The sequence below is a fragment of the Pogoniulus pusillus genome, chromosome 14, assembly GCF_015220805.1.
Source record: "Pogoniulus pusillus isolate bPogPus1 chromosome 14, bPogPus1.pri, whole genome shotgun sequence".
Taxonomy (NCBI): domain Eukaryota; kingdom Metazoa; phylum Chordata; class Aves; order Piciformes; family Lybiidae; genus Pogoniulus; species Pogoniulus pusillus.
The window spans coordinates 7,035,743-7,056,339 of record NC_087277.1 but is presented as its reverse complement, the minus strand read 5'-3'; the positions used below and the strand labels follow the sequence as shown (position 1 = coordinate 7,056,339).

Genomic DNA, 20,597 nt, shown 5'->3' with positions numbered 1-20,597 from the left:
GAAGGTTGTAAATTATTAAAATGACATGGAAGTTGTGTCCAGTAGGGATTTTACTAGTTTCTTAGAAGCATCTGTTTAATGCATGTGGAAGTTGTGATTTTTCAGACACACCCATAAGTAGTATTTTTTTCCAGTTCTGTTTTGCAGGGTATAGTCTTCGAAAAAGATCAGTAGTTTCAGCTCATCCACACCACTCCCCTTCTCCCCATCTAGCTCTACTTTATTTTACTAATTTTTTGAAGGTCATATAGATAAGAGTAACTGTCTTGCAGTTTTTCTTGAACTTCAAAATGATAAGTTTGGCACAATCTGATACAAAAAATAGGCTGTTAAATAAAATTTTCTACTGCTGCTTTTGGCTGTCATCTTTAAATCTTTATAAGAAGCTGCTAGAAGTTGATACTGAGGAGAAAACCTTTTACTTAGAAATACTATGTTAGCTCAGTGAGCACCATGACTATTTGAATGATGGTGATTGACTAATACACAGAACATACTTATCAGCTGATGCTGAAGTAAAGTAAGGCTCTGGTGTATCGAGCGGAAAGTGAAACACTATCTGCCTTTGCTGCTTCTATATAGTTTCCATATGTTGTGCTGTAAAGGAGTATATTAATCAGATTTCATTCTTGAAATGATGGTTAGGTATTGAATTCATTAAAAATAATAAATATAAATGGTTTTAGCAATTTAGGAAGATTGGAGTACTGAATGCCTTCAAAAGATTTGAATTCAGTGTGATTTGTGAAATAAAAGAACTAATACACTAAGTAGTCCTGGGGAAATACTACTCCATCTTATTTGTAGCAAGTAGAATTTTGGATGTTAATCTTATTACGGCCTTATCACTACCTCCTGACTGTGTGCTAATAGCATCTAATGCCCTACTGCTCATACAATTGAAATCCTGGGGCTGCCTTATAAAAATGTTTCTGCAAGGAAGTGATTCTGCAGTGCCTGTGGCCCTGATGGTTTCCATGGGAATAAGTATGAATCCATGTACTGTGAAATGTGTTATGAAACTTGGCATTGCAGGTAAAAACATTATACCAGTGTGTGAACAGGGCAATGGAGAATTTAAATACACAGATGTAATGATGTATGTTCACTTATATTGAGGTCACATTTAAAGTATACTAATGTGTTGTGAACAACAATGGAGATGGTTGTTAACCTGAACTGTTGTGCAGTCTGAGAAAGAATAAAAATGGGAACAACAGAAAATAGACAAATTGGAAAAGAGCATTAGTTAGTTTGGTAAAACACACCTTAATTAACAGTTGATATCTTTTCAGTGTTTCTGTGGTTTATTAAACTTTACTTTTCTCCCCTGTTTAATGACTTTTTCCTTCAGTCCATAGCAGTCTGTGTTTAACTTTTTCCCTTTGCATGAACAAGAAGCTCACTTGGACATAAGTAAATAAATGACTTAAACAGATGTTTCATGGTACCTACAAGACATTAGCTAATTAATGTAAGTTCCTAACAGAATCAAGAAGAACCACAGCATATGAAAAACCAGCAGGCCTCTAACCAAAACCAGTAATCACCCCTTCTGATGTTGTATTTGTACAGAAACAGGCTTAGTGTCTGTACTATTTCAGTTCTTCAGGTTGAATGATACCCACATATTTATATCAGATATTTACCAGTTCTAGGTATTAACTAATGGTTTGTTTCATGTTCTGGGCTTGGTTTTATGTCAAATCAGTAATCCTTTACAATTTGGAGAATGTAACCTGTGTTTACAGCAACAGGGTGTGCTCCCAGTGCATGCAATGTATGTGCCAATCATTTGGCAGCGTCCTTAGAGAACATGGACTTGCACTGTGTGAATAATTACCTTCTCTGAAAGACTGGGACTGTTGGATGGTGCAGCAGGCTGGCTGTGCTGCTGCAGAGTAAAGCTGTTCTCATTAGATTGAGTTTCTGACCTTCATAAAGTGGAGAAATAACAACTGGAAGATCAGATGCTTAACAAAGCATTTTGTATTGGGCATTTCCAGGTGGTGCTTTAAGCTTTGCATTTGTTTGCATTGAATGTGTGGCTGAATAAGTTACAGAAAGTCAAAAAGAAATGGAATGACTACTTTTCCCAAAGTGAGCTTCAGAGTAAGCAGGGTACAGCTTTTCTAGCTATGCCCCAAATAATGCACATAACCAGCTCATGTATAGGAAGGGATGATAAAATACTTCTTGTCCTGTCACTAGATTTCACTTGTGCTTCAAGTCAGCTGCTTGCTGAGATGAAGTGGCAAGATATATTCTGTCTAGCTTAACACTGTTTATGGATTTTGTTGCCTTTTCTGTATTGTTGGGAAAAAGACTGACTCAAAGGCAAGTGTTGAGTCAAGTGGCCATAAGCACTTCATGAGGCAGGAGGTAATAAGGAAAACAGTTGAGATTCCTACAATTACAATGTAATAGGGTTCCAAAACCAAAGAGAAATCAGTGACAATACTACTGTGAAATCAGTAATCAGTTATAATTTGAGTTGTTTTCTTCAGCCTCATTTACATCTTGTAGAACTGCATTTTTTGAGGATTACTGATGTTCCCTTTTGTACATAAATCTTGAGGGTTACAAGTGAAGCACGTGATACGATACCAGCTGGTGTAATATAAGTCATCCAGGGAACAAAAAGCTTTGAATGCTTTTCATAAATTTCCTAATACTCAAAAATATTCAGATGTTACATGCTCCTGTACTATTCCTTCCTTGTCTCCCATGTCTTCCCTCACAAAAAAAAAAGCCAAAAAAAAAAAAAAGCCCTATAGTTCAAGATGTATTTCCAAAATAATTTTGTATGGAGGACCTACATGAGACAAAACTAAAAGTATTCCATGATCTGTAATGGCTATGTAAAAATGTATGTAGTCTCATCATATGTACTATACTGCTTTGAGTACCACCTCAGATCAATATGCATTGTTTGTGATAGTTGAATTCAGGCATGACTGCAGGAAATTTCCACTCACATGAGAAAGAGATTTTAGTATTTGCACTGGATTGAGATGATATGAAATGGCATACACCATTCTTTTGTGCCTCCTATATAATTACTGGGTTTGAGCCCCAGATTTCTGTCAAGTTCAGAAATAAGATTTTAACATCTGGTGTTTATTAGCTGTTGAGTGACATAAAATTTAAGCTAACTATTCCAAGAGCTGTACTTCCAAAGGCTTTCTCTATGTTGGTGTTAAGACTAGCTAGTGAAGATAAAGGCAAAATATTGTGGATTTGTTGAGGTCTTATATCCAAAGGATGACACTCATACTTGCTTGACAGAACACTGGGGGCTAAGACTCACTATTCTGAACTTACTGTTCAGAAACAATGTTTTTTTAAAAGTCACCTTGGTTTTTAGGTCTGCTCAGTCTTGTCCTTTTGGCTTTAGATTTTGTACAGTGTATTCAGATGAAGTATTTCTGATTACCTGTCAGGATAGAAGATACCTGTCAAAGAATAGCACATTAATGGAAAACAACGTGAGTTTTTTGGTTGGTTGTTTTTTGTTGGTTTGTTTTTTTTTTTTTTGACTTCTCCTGAGATAAAATTAGTCTAACAAAGAGCTTTTATTGCAAAGTTAAGGAAGAAAAGAGTAAATGTTTAGACATCATGTGAGGAATGGTTAAAAATCAGCGTTCTTGAATCAAACAGTCTAGAAGATTTAAAAGCTCTCTGCTGATGACCTAGAATGTGCATCTAAGTCAATTTAGAGTTTCATTGTCAACAGAGGTTGGCATATTTCTCACAATTAGTGTAACATGAAAAATTCAATTTGATCTCCCAATCTTCATTTCACCTCATGTCATGACTTTGTGGTGGCAGTCTTATATGTGAAGTTTCATATCCATCATCTGAAGGACAAGGGTATCAGGCCATTGATTTTGTGCCTTTTGACGCTTACTAAATGCTTTTTGATACTTTCTAGAATATGTTTGTGTGGACTGCACTGATTAAGTTGGAATTTTTTATGCGTGTCTGGAAACATCTGTCTCCTTAATCATCTGAAGGAGAGTGTTATGTATATTAGACATATGTTTTCTTACTCTTAACTGTTACAGTGGTATCTTTAATTTACTTTGGAGGTTCTCTTCTCCTGATAGGAAAGTAGAGAAGTTTCCTTGCCATCTTATCAAGTAGTGCTTTAGCCAGGAGACAGATCAGCTCAAGATAGGTTTCTGCTTGGTCAACTTCAGAACTTGTCCTTTTGTGAGTGTAAGATAAGCATTTATCTGTCATGTGTGAAGAAGGAAAGAAAAAACCCAACAAAATAACAAAACAGAACAAAAAATCCCAAACCTACACAAACTTCCCCTCTCATCTGAAACTATTAGAAAAGTGTTAACACTACCCACATTTCACTATATCTTGCTCTAATTATTTTTCCCCTCAAGTATTTGTTTAGGAACAAGGCTGTTCTGTGCTTACCTGTGAATTTCAAAAGTGTTTAATTAAATTCATTTTTGCTGACTCCATTCTAAATGTGTAGGTTTCAGTACAACACAACTTGCAGATTTGTATCCGTAGCCTGTATTTGTGCTTGGGATTGTCCCAACCCATGGGCAGGATGTTGCTCTTGGCTTTGTTGAACTTCATGAGGTTTATGCAGGCCCACTTCTTAAGCCTGTCAGGGTCCCTCTGCATGGCATCCTTTCACTGCAGTGTGTTGACAACACCACAGCCTGGTGGTGTTAGGAAACTTGCTGAGGGTGCACTCAATTCTACCATTCATGTCACTGATGAAGATATTGGACAGTATTGGGATCCCACCAACAACCCCTAAGGAACATAGCTTGTCTTTTGTCTCCAGTCACATAGTGAGCTGTTAAATGTTGCTCTTTGCGTGCAACCATCCAGCCAGTTCTTTATCCACTGAGATGTCACAGAATCACAGAATATTAGAGTTGGAAGGGACCACCCAGAGATTGAGTCCCACCTCACAGCCAAAAGCAGGATCACATAGGGTAGGTTGCACAGGAACACATGCAGGCATGTTTTGAAAGTCTCCAGAGGAGGCTCCCAATTCCTCTCTTGGCAGCCTGTTCCAATACTCAGTCCCCCTTTGTCCATCCATCAAATCTATGTCTCTCCAATTTAGAAACAAGGATGTTTGTGCAGGACTGTGTTGTATACTTAGCAATGAAAGAGATGAACTAGCATTAAATAAATAATAAAAACCAGCATTAAACATATTAGCCTTCTTTTTTTCCCCAAGAATGTTATATATACCTTTTATGTGTATCAGGTAGATGTATTCTTGACTTTAGCATAATCCAAGCTTAGTTGCAAGACTTAATGGCAGTGTTAGTTGAGATCTATCTATTGAAAGAACTACATTAACCTAGCACTTGTCTGTGCTAAGGGTATAAGTAAAATTATTCATGCTGTCATGCTTAAATGTTAAAGTTTATGGTTTGAGTTGTAAGAATCCATATGGAGAAGGATCCATGTGCAGTATGGATGTATTCAAAATTTATTAAACTGTAGTAGCTTTCAAGTCTCTTTTGCCAAGCTAAATATTGATCACAGTTTCACTAGTGTTAAATGCTGAGAGGATGTGGTCGTCGTGGCGCCTTCCACATTTGATGTCCATGTTGGTTATGGTTGGTTTGAAAAGAGCTACACAACAGTGTTATTTACACTCTCTCCCCATCCTTTCCCCAGATGCTGGCAATTGGTGCTTGTGGTTGTGCCGACAAAGCTTTCTTGGGTGGAAAAAAATGTTCAGCATTCAAAAAGATATAAATACTTGATTTGAGACTGTAAATTGTCTTGTTACATCATGTATCCAATGGGCCAACAGAAGCCATCTCTCGTTTGAGATCACATCTGTAAGACACAGCACAGGAACTGGAAATCTCGTTTCAGTGTGGTGACTTGAAGCTCATTGGAGCACAGTGATGAATGAATCTTCCACACTTTGATTTGCTGTTGTCTCTCTTTAGGGAAATACAAAAATGTATATCTTAGCATATTTGTGTCTCTGCAGCAGAATCTTCCTAGGACCCTTCAAAGGCTCATGGTATTTCAGCTGATGGTTCATGTTATAGCTATTTCTGTAATGAAATACAAACCTTTGAAATTTACAACTGTAATATTGGGATGTAACCAAAGTTAAAATTTAACATTATGTTCTTACAGCTAAAATACCTATCTTTGAAGGGTTGGGTTGTTTGGTGATTGGTTTTTTGTATTATAATTTAATTCTTAACATTTGAGCAATACTTTGAAGATTAGAAGCACTGCCCAACTGCAAGCTTATTGAAAAAAAGCCATTGAGGGTAAATGGCTATTAAAATTTGACAGGTGGCTACTCCAAGTGATTAAATTACTTCAGTATTTTGAACAATAAATTTACAAGGCTGGGGGATTGTTGAGTTTTGTTTAGGAGTTACCTGTATATCCTTTTCTAAAGAGTCTTTGTGTACTTGGGTATTTCTCACATACTAATTACATTTACTAAAGCTGCATATGGTTATTGACTTGTATCAGAATTTTGAAATCTGGCTATTTATTTATTTTAAATCAGTAAATAAAATTACCTTGCACATTTTCTATGTGAGTATATATAATTTCCTAGTTGGCTGGATGAATTACTTAAATAGCAGCAACAGTTTAAATGTGGTTTGGTTAGTGCCAGTTTCACCTAACAGCAGTGAATGGGCTGGGGGTGTATAACAGTAGTATTTAAAGGTATCTAAGCAGTGAAGTATCTAAGGGGTATTGAATGCCAAAGGGGCAATATCTCTTCTTAGATGAGTAGGTGGATGGGAGTTGAAATTAGTGTTTGGAAAGTGAATCAGTGTTGGATGAAAGAGGGAGATCGTTGAATCTCCTCCTCTGGAGATGCTCAAAACCTGCCTGGGTGCATTCCTGTTTGATCTACTTTAGGTGATCCTGCTCTGGCAGGGGGTTGGACTAGATGGTTTTTTGAGGTCCCTCCAACACCTAACATTCTGTGAAAGACAGGTTATACTGGTGTTCTTTTACATTTCTTTGAGATTTTTTTTTCCTGTGTCACTTGGAAGAATTGATTTGCATCACTCAGTGTATTGTTATTTGTATTATTAACATTTCTTACAGTTATTTTCAGTCCAGACTGTTCAGATTCTCCTGTGATGCTGCTTTTTTTGGGGGGAGAGTGATTTACTGAATAGGAAGTACTGGTTTGTGTAGTTAAATTGGTAAATGTAATGGTGTTGTCATTTTTAGAGTGATCGTCTCTTCCTGCTTTATCTAGACTAGCAATTAAATGGTAATGACATTTTAAATGTTTGAAACTGGTCTTGTTAGCACTAGATAAATAGTTTTACTTTATTCTCAAAGGTCTGTTTTTAGTATTGAAGCACAGGTTCCTACATGTTTGCTGCTTGCTCATATGGTAGTATTTTGATGTCAGGTTTTTCAATCCGAGTTGTGGAGCTTGCTATGGTAAAGGCTTCTGTCTTAATGTGCTAAATAAAACTGACCAGAACAAAGAACAAGTTGAAAAGAAGAATCATATTCCATTGCATGCATTTCTCAGACTCATTCATTTATCTTATATGTGATTTCAGTAGCTAAATGTATTTTCCAGTGAAGTCATAAACCTGAATTTCTCTAGCTTGCTAACAGGTGTGAAATTTAGAATAGTGAGATCATGACCTCTCTTTCTAAAGGAGTCTCTTTCTCTTATGGTTAATGTTTTATCTTGTTCTAGTTCTCAGAGTTAAACATAAAAATTAAGTGTAAAGCATTTCTAGCAAATTATTGACTATTGTTGAGTGTTCATACTATTACTTGAGTTCAGATGTAGGGAAGGAAATGACAGTTACCTTAAAAATATGAGTAATTTCTACTCTGTCTTTCCCTTTTTCTTTTCTCATTCATTATTCTTAAATATCCTGTGGCACAGTTCAAAAAATATAAATTAATCTATCATCTGAAGCAAAACCGTAACGAGATGTAACAGTGAAGGTTAATGCATCTGAAATTTGATGCCTTTTGTACCTTAAAAAATTCCCTACTGGTTTCTGCATTGTTACTTTCAAGGCATTTTGTTTCTTGTACAATGTTTTCCTCAGGAGGGAGCTTATTTGCCCTTGCAAGATAGCTTTTAACAGTTAAAGCAACAAGGCAGAGTAGAAAGGATCAATAATTCATTTTAAAAGGGTGTTTTTAGAAAATTGGTTTAGAACTGCATTTTGACCATTCATTTAATGCTCTCTTTTATTCTCCTATAATGCTGTTCCTCAACCTGTGTTAAAATTGCTGGTGGTTAAGCCAGTAGCTCACTTGGTTTGCAGCTCTGATTTATGCAACACTTAACAAATTAAAATTATCTAATAAGTAGTTGGAGAACAAAACCTACCATTGCATATTGTGATTGTCTTGTTTCATGTTCTAGGTTGTGTTAAAGATCATTAAACATTACCAAGAAGAAGGACAGGGAAATGAAGTGGTCCAAGGAGTGCTGCTGGGTCTTGTGGTGGATGACAGACTTGAAATCACAAATTGCTTCCCTTTCCCTCAGCATACGGAAGATGATGCAGACTTTGATGAAGGTAATGGTTACCATTTTGCAAGACTTTAGGTAAAACCCCCCAGTGAAATCTCTAGGTGTAAAAATAGGTGGTTTGTTTTGGGTCATGGTGACCAGAAGCTCGTATGTGATCAGAGGGTGTTTTCTGTTTGCCTTGAGGAATCACTGCGTTACCTACAATGCTATCCTGACAATCCACCTAAGTCTTGTCTGTGTAAGGAAAGTTATAGGGATAAAACCTGAGTTATATAGACACAGCTATTTTAGAGCAAGGCTGTCCACACAGGAAGCAACATTACTTTCCAGGTTATAATTCATATAGACTTCAAACCCTTTTCATGGAAATGGCTGTGTGGATGAGTATGTATACATAAATCTGTGTATGTATGCAGTCAGGCATATAGATTGTCTCTTCGTGGGTTTGTTTATTTGTGTTAAGTACTCGTTGAAAGCCTGCAGAGCAAAGCTTTTTAAGCTTAAGATGCTTTTAACTTGGTTACTTGAAATTTGAGTGATATTTTTACTTCTCCAAGTGAGCTTGAGGTAGCATCTATGGTTTCTAACTGTCTTGGTGATTGCTTGCTAGTCCTAGTGATGTTTTGTTGTTGCTATGTAAGTCATCATAATTGGCTTGACACAGAATGATATACAATTTATAGAATAAAGTTGAAGTTCTGATCTTGGTTATATATGATGTATATGTATGTGGGTATTTAATTATACTAGTAGAAATACTTCTTTGCTAGGACTCAGAGAGATTAACTTCAAAAGTAACTAAAAAGGCAATATAGTCCAAGTATTTGTGGTTGGAAGCTTGATTCTATCTAATTTTGATAATTCCATTTGAGCAAGATTATTTTATAAACTGCTTTCTTTTGCTTGTAATGAGAGTAGATATTATTAAATTAATATCTTATTACAGAAGAATCTCAGAGCTTGCCTTTAGAACAAGTAATTTTAAGAATTATTTGCCACTTGTTAAGGTTTCTTAGCTGTTTATTGCTTCTGTTGTGGGATTATACAGTTTGCTATATGAAAAAGAAGAAAAACTTGAGGGAGTCTTAATTGTTATACATTAATAGGGTACTTGAGTCAGATCTATATTTTATTAAAGTATAAAATATGTTTTAAAGATTCCTTCTTTTCTGGAGCTCTTCAAAGGATCTGAGTAATCTTAAATTTTTGATTGGAGCCCAAGCTACATTTTTTTCCTGTAGAACATAGTTGAATTATTTTCATGTAGCTGATAGATGAGCAACGCCTGAAATACATTTCTTAGATATTGAGATGGATTCATCTCACCATATGGTGACTACCATGCTGAAGCTGTGAGCCTGTGAAGTGATATGGAAGGTTCAACTCTTCCTGCGTGGGAGAAACTTCCTTCCAAGAAAATGACTCTTGTTTCTAGTCTATATTCTTTCCTTTTTTAGCAAGTGGGCAGTAATCCTGGCATTAAGTAAGGTGCAAAAAGCAATGCCTGTGGAGATTCCTTCACCTGGATGCCCTGGCTTGCCAACCTTCTGTTGCCATGCTACAGGCAGAGAAAAGAAAGTGAACTGCATCCAGAGTGGAAGGTGAACCTGTTTTGGAGATGCTGATATGCACCTCTAGCATGGATAGGGCATTTGCAGCCAAGTTGGGCAGCCTGCCTGTGCTGAACCCTCTAAGAAAACCTCAAGATTAATTTTGTATTACTTCTCATCTTTCCTAGCTGCTTCTGTATGGGTAAAAAAGAGGTTCTGTCTGTATCCTTCTCAGTGAAATAGTTAAGTATTCTGAATCACTCAGGAAATGCAGAGTGCTTATGTTCATTCTGCATTCCCTTCACCTAAGGCTTGTTTGACCTATGTGGTGGAGGGTAGGGAAGATGAAAACCCAAACAGAATATCTCTGAAGGTTGCCAGCTGAGCATTATATGCCTTTTTAAGCTCCTTACAGAGTTGTCTTCTGTCTTGCCAATGTGAAAAACAATAATGTTTTATAAACACTCCTTGTTTGATTTCCCTGGAGCAGTATTTCTCTACACGACCATCCTGCCAAATTTTCAAAAGATATTTTTTCTTCTAGATAAAGAAACTCCAACAAAGAAATCCCTTGTAATATGCCAGAACCTCAACATTCAGCCTGCTGAAACCTAACCAGACAAAGCACCTCCCTTCCCATAAGACTGGAATCAGTATTACAATTTGCTTTATGTATTTGCACAAATCCAAGCCTACAGATATGGAAGGAAAGTAGAAGGGTCTTGGCACTTGAGTGCCTCCATCACCGTAATGTTGTTCTCTTTGGGCAGAACAACATTGTGTTGTCTTTTTTCCTTCCTTAGTATGTGTTTTTATTTTTTTTACTCCTCTAAAATTCTGGGATAGGAAGAATCATGTTGAGATGTCAAGTTTTTGGGCCTGCAGAAAGCAGTTAGCAGACTTCAGTCATACTTTATCTTACGTTAATGCAGGGAGTGATGCGCTGTCTGAGGGACCAGACTCTCCTTCTGAGGGGAGGAAGTGGGGAGCAACCATGGTGTGTTTATCTCTTGGCAGACTCCTGGTGTGCAATGCTGACAACTGAATAAATACATGCAAAATCACTTTGTTCTGTATCATTCTGGAGGATCTCTAGGAACAGATTACATGAAAATTACTGCTCTGCCTTGTGATCTCAAGGTGATCATTGTTAAGGGAATTTTGCTTATGTACAGGAGGGTTGTATTTGCGCAAACAAACTGCTGGATAATTGGCAAGACACATTGAAGCTAATGTTTTCCTTTTGTAAACTGAGCAAATCTAATACAAAACATATTTTCAAGGGTGCTGAGAAAACATTATTAATTTGAACTTGAAATATGCCTGCGTAATGTGTAAGAATGAGTTTGATAAAGATTTATTTCTAGCTTGTTAGTGACAACCATTTCTTCAGATCTGCTTAGATGTGCTTTTGTTCTGCTGCCATTTTGCGTCTCACTGCTAGTGCCTGAGGTAATAGTAAAGTATTTGCTGCAGTGGAATTCCATCAGAAGTGATACTTTTAAATAAAAAGATGTATACTAAAGCTTGTTCTTTTAGTACAGGAACATTTTCTTAGTGTATTTTTAATTAGACAATTTTCAGAAACTAAAGAAAACAAGAAGGTTTTTTTAGTTTCAAGTAATTCTTATTAAAATTCTAGGGTGATTGTTTGCCATTTCTGAATGCACAGGTGGTTTTCATCTTAGAAAGTTTCTCCTACAGTGTCATCTTCCTGTGGTTCTTTGCAAAAAATGTAATTTTTTGGTAAGATTTTCCTGTCAGGGAAGTCTTAAACACTTAGATCAGCCTGCTGCAGCGCAAGATTTTTGGAGGGGGGTGGGAGGGTTCAATCCAGCTTTCTGTGTTAGAAATCTGTAGCTGAAATTTAGTTGATGATGTGTGAGCTAATGGAGTGAAACTACAGAACAGGGTTAGGTTGTTGAGTCTTCAGCAAAAGATGCTTCAACATGAATCTGTGATATTTTAGGGCTGCACTCTGGACTTTCGTTCAGACTTTTACTTCTCAGATTGCTGTTTCCTTACTACTAGGGCACTTAAGTCCTTAGGGGTATTGAATTTATTTCTCAGCACACAGGTCTTTAAGAAGATAATTTCAGGTATTGTACATGTACAACCCCTATTCCTTCCTGCACCCAATTCTCTACCCTATGGATTCAGCTCTTGTTTAGAGAAAATCAGGTTTTTGCTGTAGGGATTTTGGTACTTCTGTAAAAGTCTTTGTGAAGGAAGTTTTCTGAGAGTTTCTGAGAGTTCTTTTACTTTAGAGTGCTTCCAAACTTTTGCCTGAGCATAATTTTGCCTTCTTACAGATAAGGTTTACCAAAAAAAGGTGTAATGCATGAGGTTTATTTTCTTCCTAAGAAAGAAATGCAGTATTCTTGACTATAGATCATGTCCATGAGTGACATGTCAAGTTCAGTCCTTTGTACTACATTGTTTTTATGTTCATTGCTATTCATTGAGTAGTTCTTCTCCCTGTTTCAAGGAAATTTATGTTCCTTTCATAGAAAGCAAGAGTTAAAAATGTAGCATACATCTTGTGATTCATTGTAGATCTTGAGATGTTATTTTGATAAGGTATTTTGAAACAGGTTTTATTTCAACCTGATGTATTTTAGTACTTAGCAAGCTGAGATGATAAATTAAGTGCTGTGGTAATTGTGCCAACTGGAGGCAGTTATGTAATTATACATTGGTAGGTTGTAACTTTTTTTGTCTTTTATTACTATTCAGAGTTAACATTAGATCCCCAGTGAATTGCTTCAGATAAAAAGGTGATGCTGCCTTCTCCTCCCTCCCCCTACAATTTTTACTTTTTTGATAAGGGAAGTTAATTTTGTTTTTGCATTTTCAGGTTAGAAGTATCTAGATGAATACAGGCATTAGAATCTTTCATTTTCTGTACTGTAGGCTGAATTTTATCATCAGTAACATTTCCACAAAAACACTCACCGTTTTCTTTTCTTAGGGCTTCTGTATAGCCTCACATGAATGCAGCTGCATACAGAGAAATTGTGTCATAGCTCCTACATAGTATCCCACATGGGGTGACAGCAGTTCTTGCTGCTAAGCCTTGATTGCAGTGTTGTAGGTACCTGTGATATGTTGTCCTTGCAGAAGGAGAGGGCTCTGGGTAGCTAAAAGAAACATGTTTAGAAAAGTTAATTTAGGATAAAGCAATGAAGTGAATGGGTGCTTTTGAATTGTTGCCTACTACAGTGAGAATACAGTGGGTGTTGTCTGTGTCAAGGCCCCTTCCGTTTTACTGAAAGACTTTTTCTTGAGACTACTTTCTTGAAGCAAAACCAGTTGTCTGCTACACTGGTTTAGCATTATAGAGCCTGCAAGACTGAAGTTGTATGAGTTCACAGGCTTTTCAGTGTGCTGTGTGCTATTGTGTAGGTGTGGTGGTGTTTGGTGGACTGTTTTGGCTTTTTAAAAAGCATCTTAATAAAAAAAGGCTACTGTCTCATAGATTTCTATTTTTTCAAGTTAGTGGTGTAGCTCCACAAACAGCCTTGTGAGCACAACTAGAAAGGCTGCACTTAAGGTGCTTGAAACCCCTGTAATGTCAAACCAGAATCTCCTGGACAGCATATATACATCTGTAGGAACCCGGTGGATGCTGTGAATGTTCCTTTCTTCTACAGTGTTACTGTAGAAGTCCTGATGACATTAAATCACAGCCCTCTAGCTGCATCGATTATCTCTTTTCTGTAAAGAATTCTGTCAAGCCTAAATTTGGTCAGTTTTTCTTGTGAAAAAAAATCCAGTTATTCCCATTTTAAAGCTGCTGGTGTTACCACTCAAACATTTATCCTTGTAGGCATATCTTTCATTTCTCTTCTATTGTTGCAGGACAGAACTTGAGCATGCTGTAACCGTTCTGAAAAGTCAGATGCAGTTTTGGCTGTCATTTTTTCCCCCTTTTGTTTTGTTTTGTTTGGATTTATTCTCTTTATGTATGACAGTTGGCAAAAAAAATAGAAGTCACATGTGTTGTCTTGTCTTGTAAGAAATTTGAGCTTTTATGAAATGCAGAAATCCAGTTAGATGAATTTTAAGTTTTATTTCGCTAAGGACAGGAACAGATGACCCAAAAGCATTTAAATCATAGCCACGGTTCTGGCTTCAGTTGTAGTCCATGTGAATTCCTCAACTGTGGTTTTTTGCAAGTTCCTGTAGTAATTTAGGAAGAAACCTATGCTATGTAAATGTTGACTTTTCAGTTATTAAGTGCTGGCAAAAGCCCATCAGGTTTGTGCTTGCATTTCTGAAGTTTCACTTTGTGCTGTATGTAAAAAGGATATTGAAGTTTAAGGTGTCTTTTTTCTTTTAAATTTATCATTTGAATTAATTAAGTAGTCTGTGGACTATTTAATTTATAGAAGGGATTTATATAAGGATTACTTTATATAAGAAATTCAGATGACTATGACAGAAGGTAGATGATTACAGAGGATAGAGAGTTGTTAAACACAAAACCAGTTTTGTCTGCCTTTTTTACTTTGGGTTGCCAGGACTGATACTGGAATAAACTGGTTGGTTATTAGGTGGGCTTAATTGTCATGTAATAAGATGTATCTCATAGTCAAGGTTCTTTAAGAAAGCTGTTAATCACACCTGAGTTGTTTTGTACTTTACCTGCCACTACTGCCAGATCTCAGTTTGTTTCCTAAAAGGAAACTAAGAGTGATGCAGTTTGCATAATTGTTACGGTTCGGTGGAGCAGCAGGCATGCAGCATATCAAATGTTTTGCAGAAGTTTTCCTGCTGTGCAGAATTACCTCTACTGAAGGTTTCTGTCATTATTGGGCCGAGAAGAAATTAAGACAAAAGGCTACTTTTTAGGGCACAGTCTGAAGTGCCCTTTTTGTGCAGATATGTGGGCTTGTCTATGTCAGATACAGCAACATGCCTTGAAGTACGTTTTTGCAGTCAAAGGTGCCCAAGCAAAAGTGCTTTTAGCGATCTTAAATACGACAGAGAAATGAGAGGAGTACGTGTGCATATCCTCATCTCCGCTGTAAAGCTCTTTTCCAGGCGGCGGTGGCTGCAGGCGGCGGGACGGCAGCAGGCTCGCTGCAGCCCCCGTTAGAGGGCACTCGCACCCAGCGCACCGCGCTCCAGGCTGGGCTGCTTCTGAGCCAGAAAACCTGCGGCTTGCAGACAGACAGAAGAGGGATAAACATGATTTTCATCTGATAAGATCCATATAATCTTTGATACTAAAGTATTCCGAAACTGTTACAAAGTGCACTGAATTAAATACAATCCTACTGACTCAATGTTTTTTCATTTCTTGAGTCAGCCTGAAGGTGCTGCGGGAACTGTAGGTTGGCAAAATTGGATTCGGGCACTTTTATATGTGTCTCTGTATCCTAAAAGCAGAACAGAAGCTTTCTTGTTTTGCAGGTTTTCTTCTTCACTTCCTAAGTCTACCATGCGTAACTAAGAACTTATTTAAGTGAGTTTATACTACTGGACTGTGGAGGCTTAAAATAATGCATATTCCTTTTCTCATAGTATTGCATGGATTACCTGACATGCTTTATTGATGGCATTTCTGGATTTTCAACTTGATTTTTACTGTAGAGGCAATGCTTTAAAGTGGTAGGTAAATTCTTCTGTTCAGCATAATAATTTTAAATCAAAAAAGAGAGATGATTTTGCTCTTGAAAGCACCAGGCATATTAAAGTTTTATTTAAATCCAGTGTCATTAAAATTCTACTGCAAATGAAGTTAGTGTAATTTGCTTTTAAATGCAGAAATATACTGGTTTTTATCTCTTTTTTTAAGAAGAAAACACTTTGTGGCACTTTTCTCTGAGTATTTAGAAACACAATCCTATGGCTGCCTAAATTCTGATAAATTCAGTAATAGTTTAGTTTAATTTTAATTCTTTTTTGAATAATCCACAACTGCAATGGTCATTGTTGTTATATCTAATAAACTTCCACACTAAATTATACAGAACATTGTGCTTAAGAGTAACCATTTAATAATCCTAAAAATGAAGCTAGAGAAACATCTCCCTTAAGTGATAGGTAGTTTGCTGTATGTAACTTTAACAGTGTTAGAATAAGCTGGAAAATTATATCCAGCTCAGTTTTGCATTTGCCCATTTCGCTGTATGGAAGTTTGGAATTGAAGCTGAAATTTTTACTCCATTTTGTGTTCTGTCTCAGCTGCATTTTTTTTATTTATAATCATGATATATGGTCATTTAGTTTGCCATATGGATATTTCATATAGTTCTGTATCACTTGCAGAAATTCAGTAGTTTTTATGTAATCAGCAATGTGAAAGCCCAATTTCTTCTCCTTGCAATTTAGGTAAAATATTACAAATAGGCTATTCTAAATTTGATCTTTCTCGCTAATACAATCAGCTCAACTTTGACTAAAGACATAAAAAGGCAGAAGAGAAGGTAGCCAATTAAAGTAAATTTGGATGTTTAATATCTGTTCTTTGATTTCAGTCTGAAAGTTGTGCCTATATCTGCTTTAAAAACATTAATCCTTCTGCATTTTATTTATTAGGGAGAAATAAAATGTACAGGTTATTTACCCTGAGTATCCAAAGCTGTAAAACTATTTTTTGATGAATTGCAAAGAACCTATAGGTTATTTGATTTTTACAAATTCATGTAGTGTATTATTTGTTCATTTTGGGGAATATGAAAGAACTCTGAAATACATTTTTTTATTCTCACAGAATTTAAATGGCACAGATGCAAATGACCTCGTGCTTGCATTCTAACATTAACTTGTAGAAATATGGCAAACAATATATAGTGTTCCAGTTCCTATTAAAAGCAGACTTCTGTGTAATTCTTTTAGCTTTTCTACTACATATTAGTTCATGAAATGACATTGCTGTGAACGTATGGCAAAGGTGAAACTTGCTGGCTTTTGTTGTTCTGCAGATGTACTCTCATCTTTTACTAAGCATTTGAATTTCACTGTACTGTAATTCAGAAAAAACGTCTGGATATAGCCATTTGTATTTTAAGGAAAGTTTTTTGCAGGCAATTGCTAGAAAGTGCAATGGATATCCTGGTAGGTCTTGTGTTCATGTTACCCAGCTGGGGTGGGTGCTTAAAAGTTAGAAAAGGAGTAGTTTTGGGCTGCCTCTGTGTTTGAAGGAAGTAAAATTTCAGTCCAGAAGGAATCACAGACCATGTAAAGTTGATGCTGTCAGTTCTGATGAGACCTTTGTAGTTCTTCATCCTTAATTGTAATTCTCCAGTCTTGGACACTGCTGTCGGAGTGGATATTCCTGTTGGACTGTCTGGATCACTCTTTCTGTGCTTTCTGCATGTCTTGTTTTTGTTTGTAGCATGTTCTTTCTTAAGAGACCGATTGCTTGTGGTCCCTGTGTTCCTCTGTAGCTTTGGCCAGTTATTTTGACTCTGTGTCATATTTGTTCTTTCAGTAACACTTTTACCACTGTGACTGGACCAAGAGGAAGAGAGTGTTCTTATAACACATTCTTATTACCTCTTTCCATTCCCCCTCCTTTCCTTTTTTTGCTAATGCAAGTATTTAGCCATTTCCTTCCCTGCAGAATGCTGCAATAAACTTGAGGGAGCTGAAGAAAAGCATGGCAAAATGAACAAATCCCACAGACCAATATATTTTTTCTGAGAACCAAAATGAAGGAAATGCCTTCAGTTCTATTGAACAACAATTCAAATCAATACACCTGGGTGGGAAATACTAGAATTGATCGAAATTAAATAATAGTAGTAAATTAAGAAAAATGTTTGGTTCTTATTTCTTGCTCCATTGTGGATTTTTCAGCTTTATAATCTGGAAAAATTATGTAGCATTATTCTTTTCTATGACAAAATGATAGATACTTGAGGTATAAAGTACATTAAACCCAATCACACCCTTTTTGTTCATACTGTTTGTGTTTGCGTTATTGGTGGTTCAGTATTGAATACTGACTAGAATACTTGAGGAACAGACCTGAAATCTATTTTACTAACAGGAAACCTACTTCATCAGGGAAGTTGAAGGGATAAGAAATTGATTCACAAAGATTACTAAACTGAAAAGATTTTTTAAGATAAATACTAGCCTTTGATAGAAAATAGAAAAAAAATCCTTAGCAGAGTTTCAAGTTTAGATCTGTATTTTAGCATTGTTTATTTACAGTTACTCTATGTGCTTAAATCCAGTGATGCAGTCAAAAATACATGCAGAGACTGAGGAAGCTCAGACGGAACAAATCTTGTCTTTTGCTGGTGTCTGCTGTTACTAAGTTTCTATATACTGGCAAGCCAGTGTATAGAAAATTAATAACAGGAACATTTAGGGAGAAAAACTAACTTGTTTAGAACAATACTGAAGGTGATCCAGGTGCATAGCTGCACATGTAATAGCATCTAGCATCTTAAATCTGTATAGTGCCCTATTGGCTGTATCTGCATCACATATTTATTGCAGATGAAGAGTTCTCATCCATGTAACTGCAAGACATTTAGCATGTTTTGGTGTGTGGTCAAGAAGTTGCTGTACTTTTCAGCTCGTCTTTAGTTTCATTGTTTGCTGAACACACAGTTTGATTTCTTTTATTGGATTACATGCTTCAGTTCAGTGTAAATTCTCCCAGTAGAAAAATACACATTAAAATAGATTGTTTACTCTTCAGTAAAATAGTCTTGTTTTTGTAGGTTTAGTATGATAAATCTTCGATGCACATATTTATAGCCACTACGCGGCATTGTGGCATTTTAGTCAACAAAAGAAATGGAAAGATTTCTTAAAACTTGTTTAGAAAACAAGACAGACATGTTCTTTGTGCAGTATATTTAGGTCATGAGGGACATCTACTTAGGATAATTTTTTTAACACTTGCTAACAATCCTAATGTAATATGTTCTATTCATCAGCTGTATTGTTCCTTACTTAGCTAGTGTGGGTTTTAGTGAATCCCGATGTGCATTCAGACTCCTTTAATTGCTAGTTTCTTGCTGTTCTATCTTATTGTTTTTAGGACAATGCATAAGCAGGCACAGAATAATCAAAACTGTTTTCCTGGCCATATTAGGCACCTAACAGAGATTTATTTGCAGTGCATGTTTTTGCAAGTGGAAGTTGCGTTGAACCGAAATAAATCTTAACGGGAAACTAATTTAACAGATTTGAACATGCTTTTCAGCTTGTCTGTGAATATATATCTAAAAATATCTATTTATACATGTGTGTGTATATATATACTTATATATATTTCTAAAAAAGCCCCTAATACATACAATATATTCTTGAGCTTTTATAGCATGCATTTATGCGGCAGAAAATGTAGCCATGTTAATTAAGAAGGCACTAGAATTCAAGATTGCTCGATAAACTTAAATTGTGCCACTTTTGTGCTTTTGAGAAAGAAAAACTGATTCAGAGACGTTTGCAGAATAACTGAAATGTAATCTTTTATGTTCTCATGAACGCAGAATTTCACTTAGCTGCAAGATGTCCACACAGCTAAGTGACTCCTGAAAAGGTGCATGTGATGTTCTCAGACATGCGAGGGAGAAAATAAGGTGGGCAATGGGGGACTTCATTGTCTTAGGCAGAGATGTTATGGTGAGTTTTAGGTTTGAAACTAGTGAAACAGAAAAGGTGACCAAGTTTCTGAAAAGGGTATTTGCACTTTGAGTTCCACATGTAGATGGATATAGATTTTACTTTTTGCCTTTCTCCCTAGCATGTTCCTTTTTTTTTCCTTTTTAGCAGTTTGCATTACTCCATACTCTGTTCTTACTGACTTATACAGTAATAGCTGTTTAATGCTTTAGGATAATTATTCTAATTATTAAGTATTTTATCTTAATCCATCTTGGTGCAACTCTGAACTATTTGTGATAATGAAGAAAAAAAAAAGTAGAAATTGTAGTTTTTGCAGCAGGTTGGAGTAAGCTTTCTTTATAGCTTATTCCAGATGTTGAATCTTGTTAAGTCTTATCCCTCTGATCAGTTTTGGGAGGAAACAAAAGAACTTTCTTTGCTAGATTTGTTACTCTCATTTTAACACAGTTATCTCAGCCAAGCAAAATAGATGATCTTTAAAATCCCAAATGGCTGGAAACCATGAAAATTAAGGTTACTTTTGTTTAATTATTTACGTGAGCTTTAGTTCTGTTCTAACAAAAACTGTTTTGGAAAACTGATTCGGGCCACTAAAGCAATACCAATGATTGGGAATAAATCATCTTGTGGCTGTTAAGTCAATTGAGTACAGTTTGAAGGGCTACAGTTTTTGAAACTGTTGATTTCATTCAGAGTTTAACTCTGTAACAGTGTGGCTTAATTGAAGCATTTTACCAGACTGGATACTTGTTCTCCACATTAAATAGTTGAATACATGATTAATCTATGCACTGTTGATTAAAAAAGTTTGGCAAAAGCTTTATATAAACTAGTTTAAGGAAAATATTCTTTGTGAAACGTACAGTTTAAGCATAGAGCTGATAGCTTTCTGTGGGTTCAGCCTGTAAGAAAGGCACAAGGCAAGACCATTTGAGAGAGCAATT

The 20,597-nt window shown here is 36.2% G+C and overlaps 1 protein-coding gene across 1 annotated transcript in view; it reads left to right on the top strand.

The window, feature by feature from the left end:
* Positions 1-20,597, top strand: part of EIF3H (eukaryotic translation initiation factor 3 subunit H) — an 83,541-nt gene that overhangs the window by 6,449 nt on the left and 56,495 nt on the right. The window contains exon 2 of the mRNA XM_064154178.1: positions 8,393-8,549. Within this exon, the coding sequence (XP_064010248.1) occupies positions 8,393-8,549 (157 nt within the window). The remainder of the gene's footprint in view (positions 1-8,392; positions 8,550-20,597) is intronic.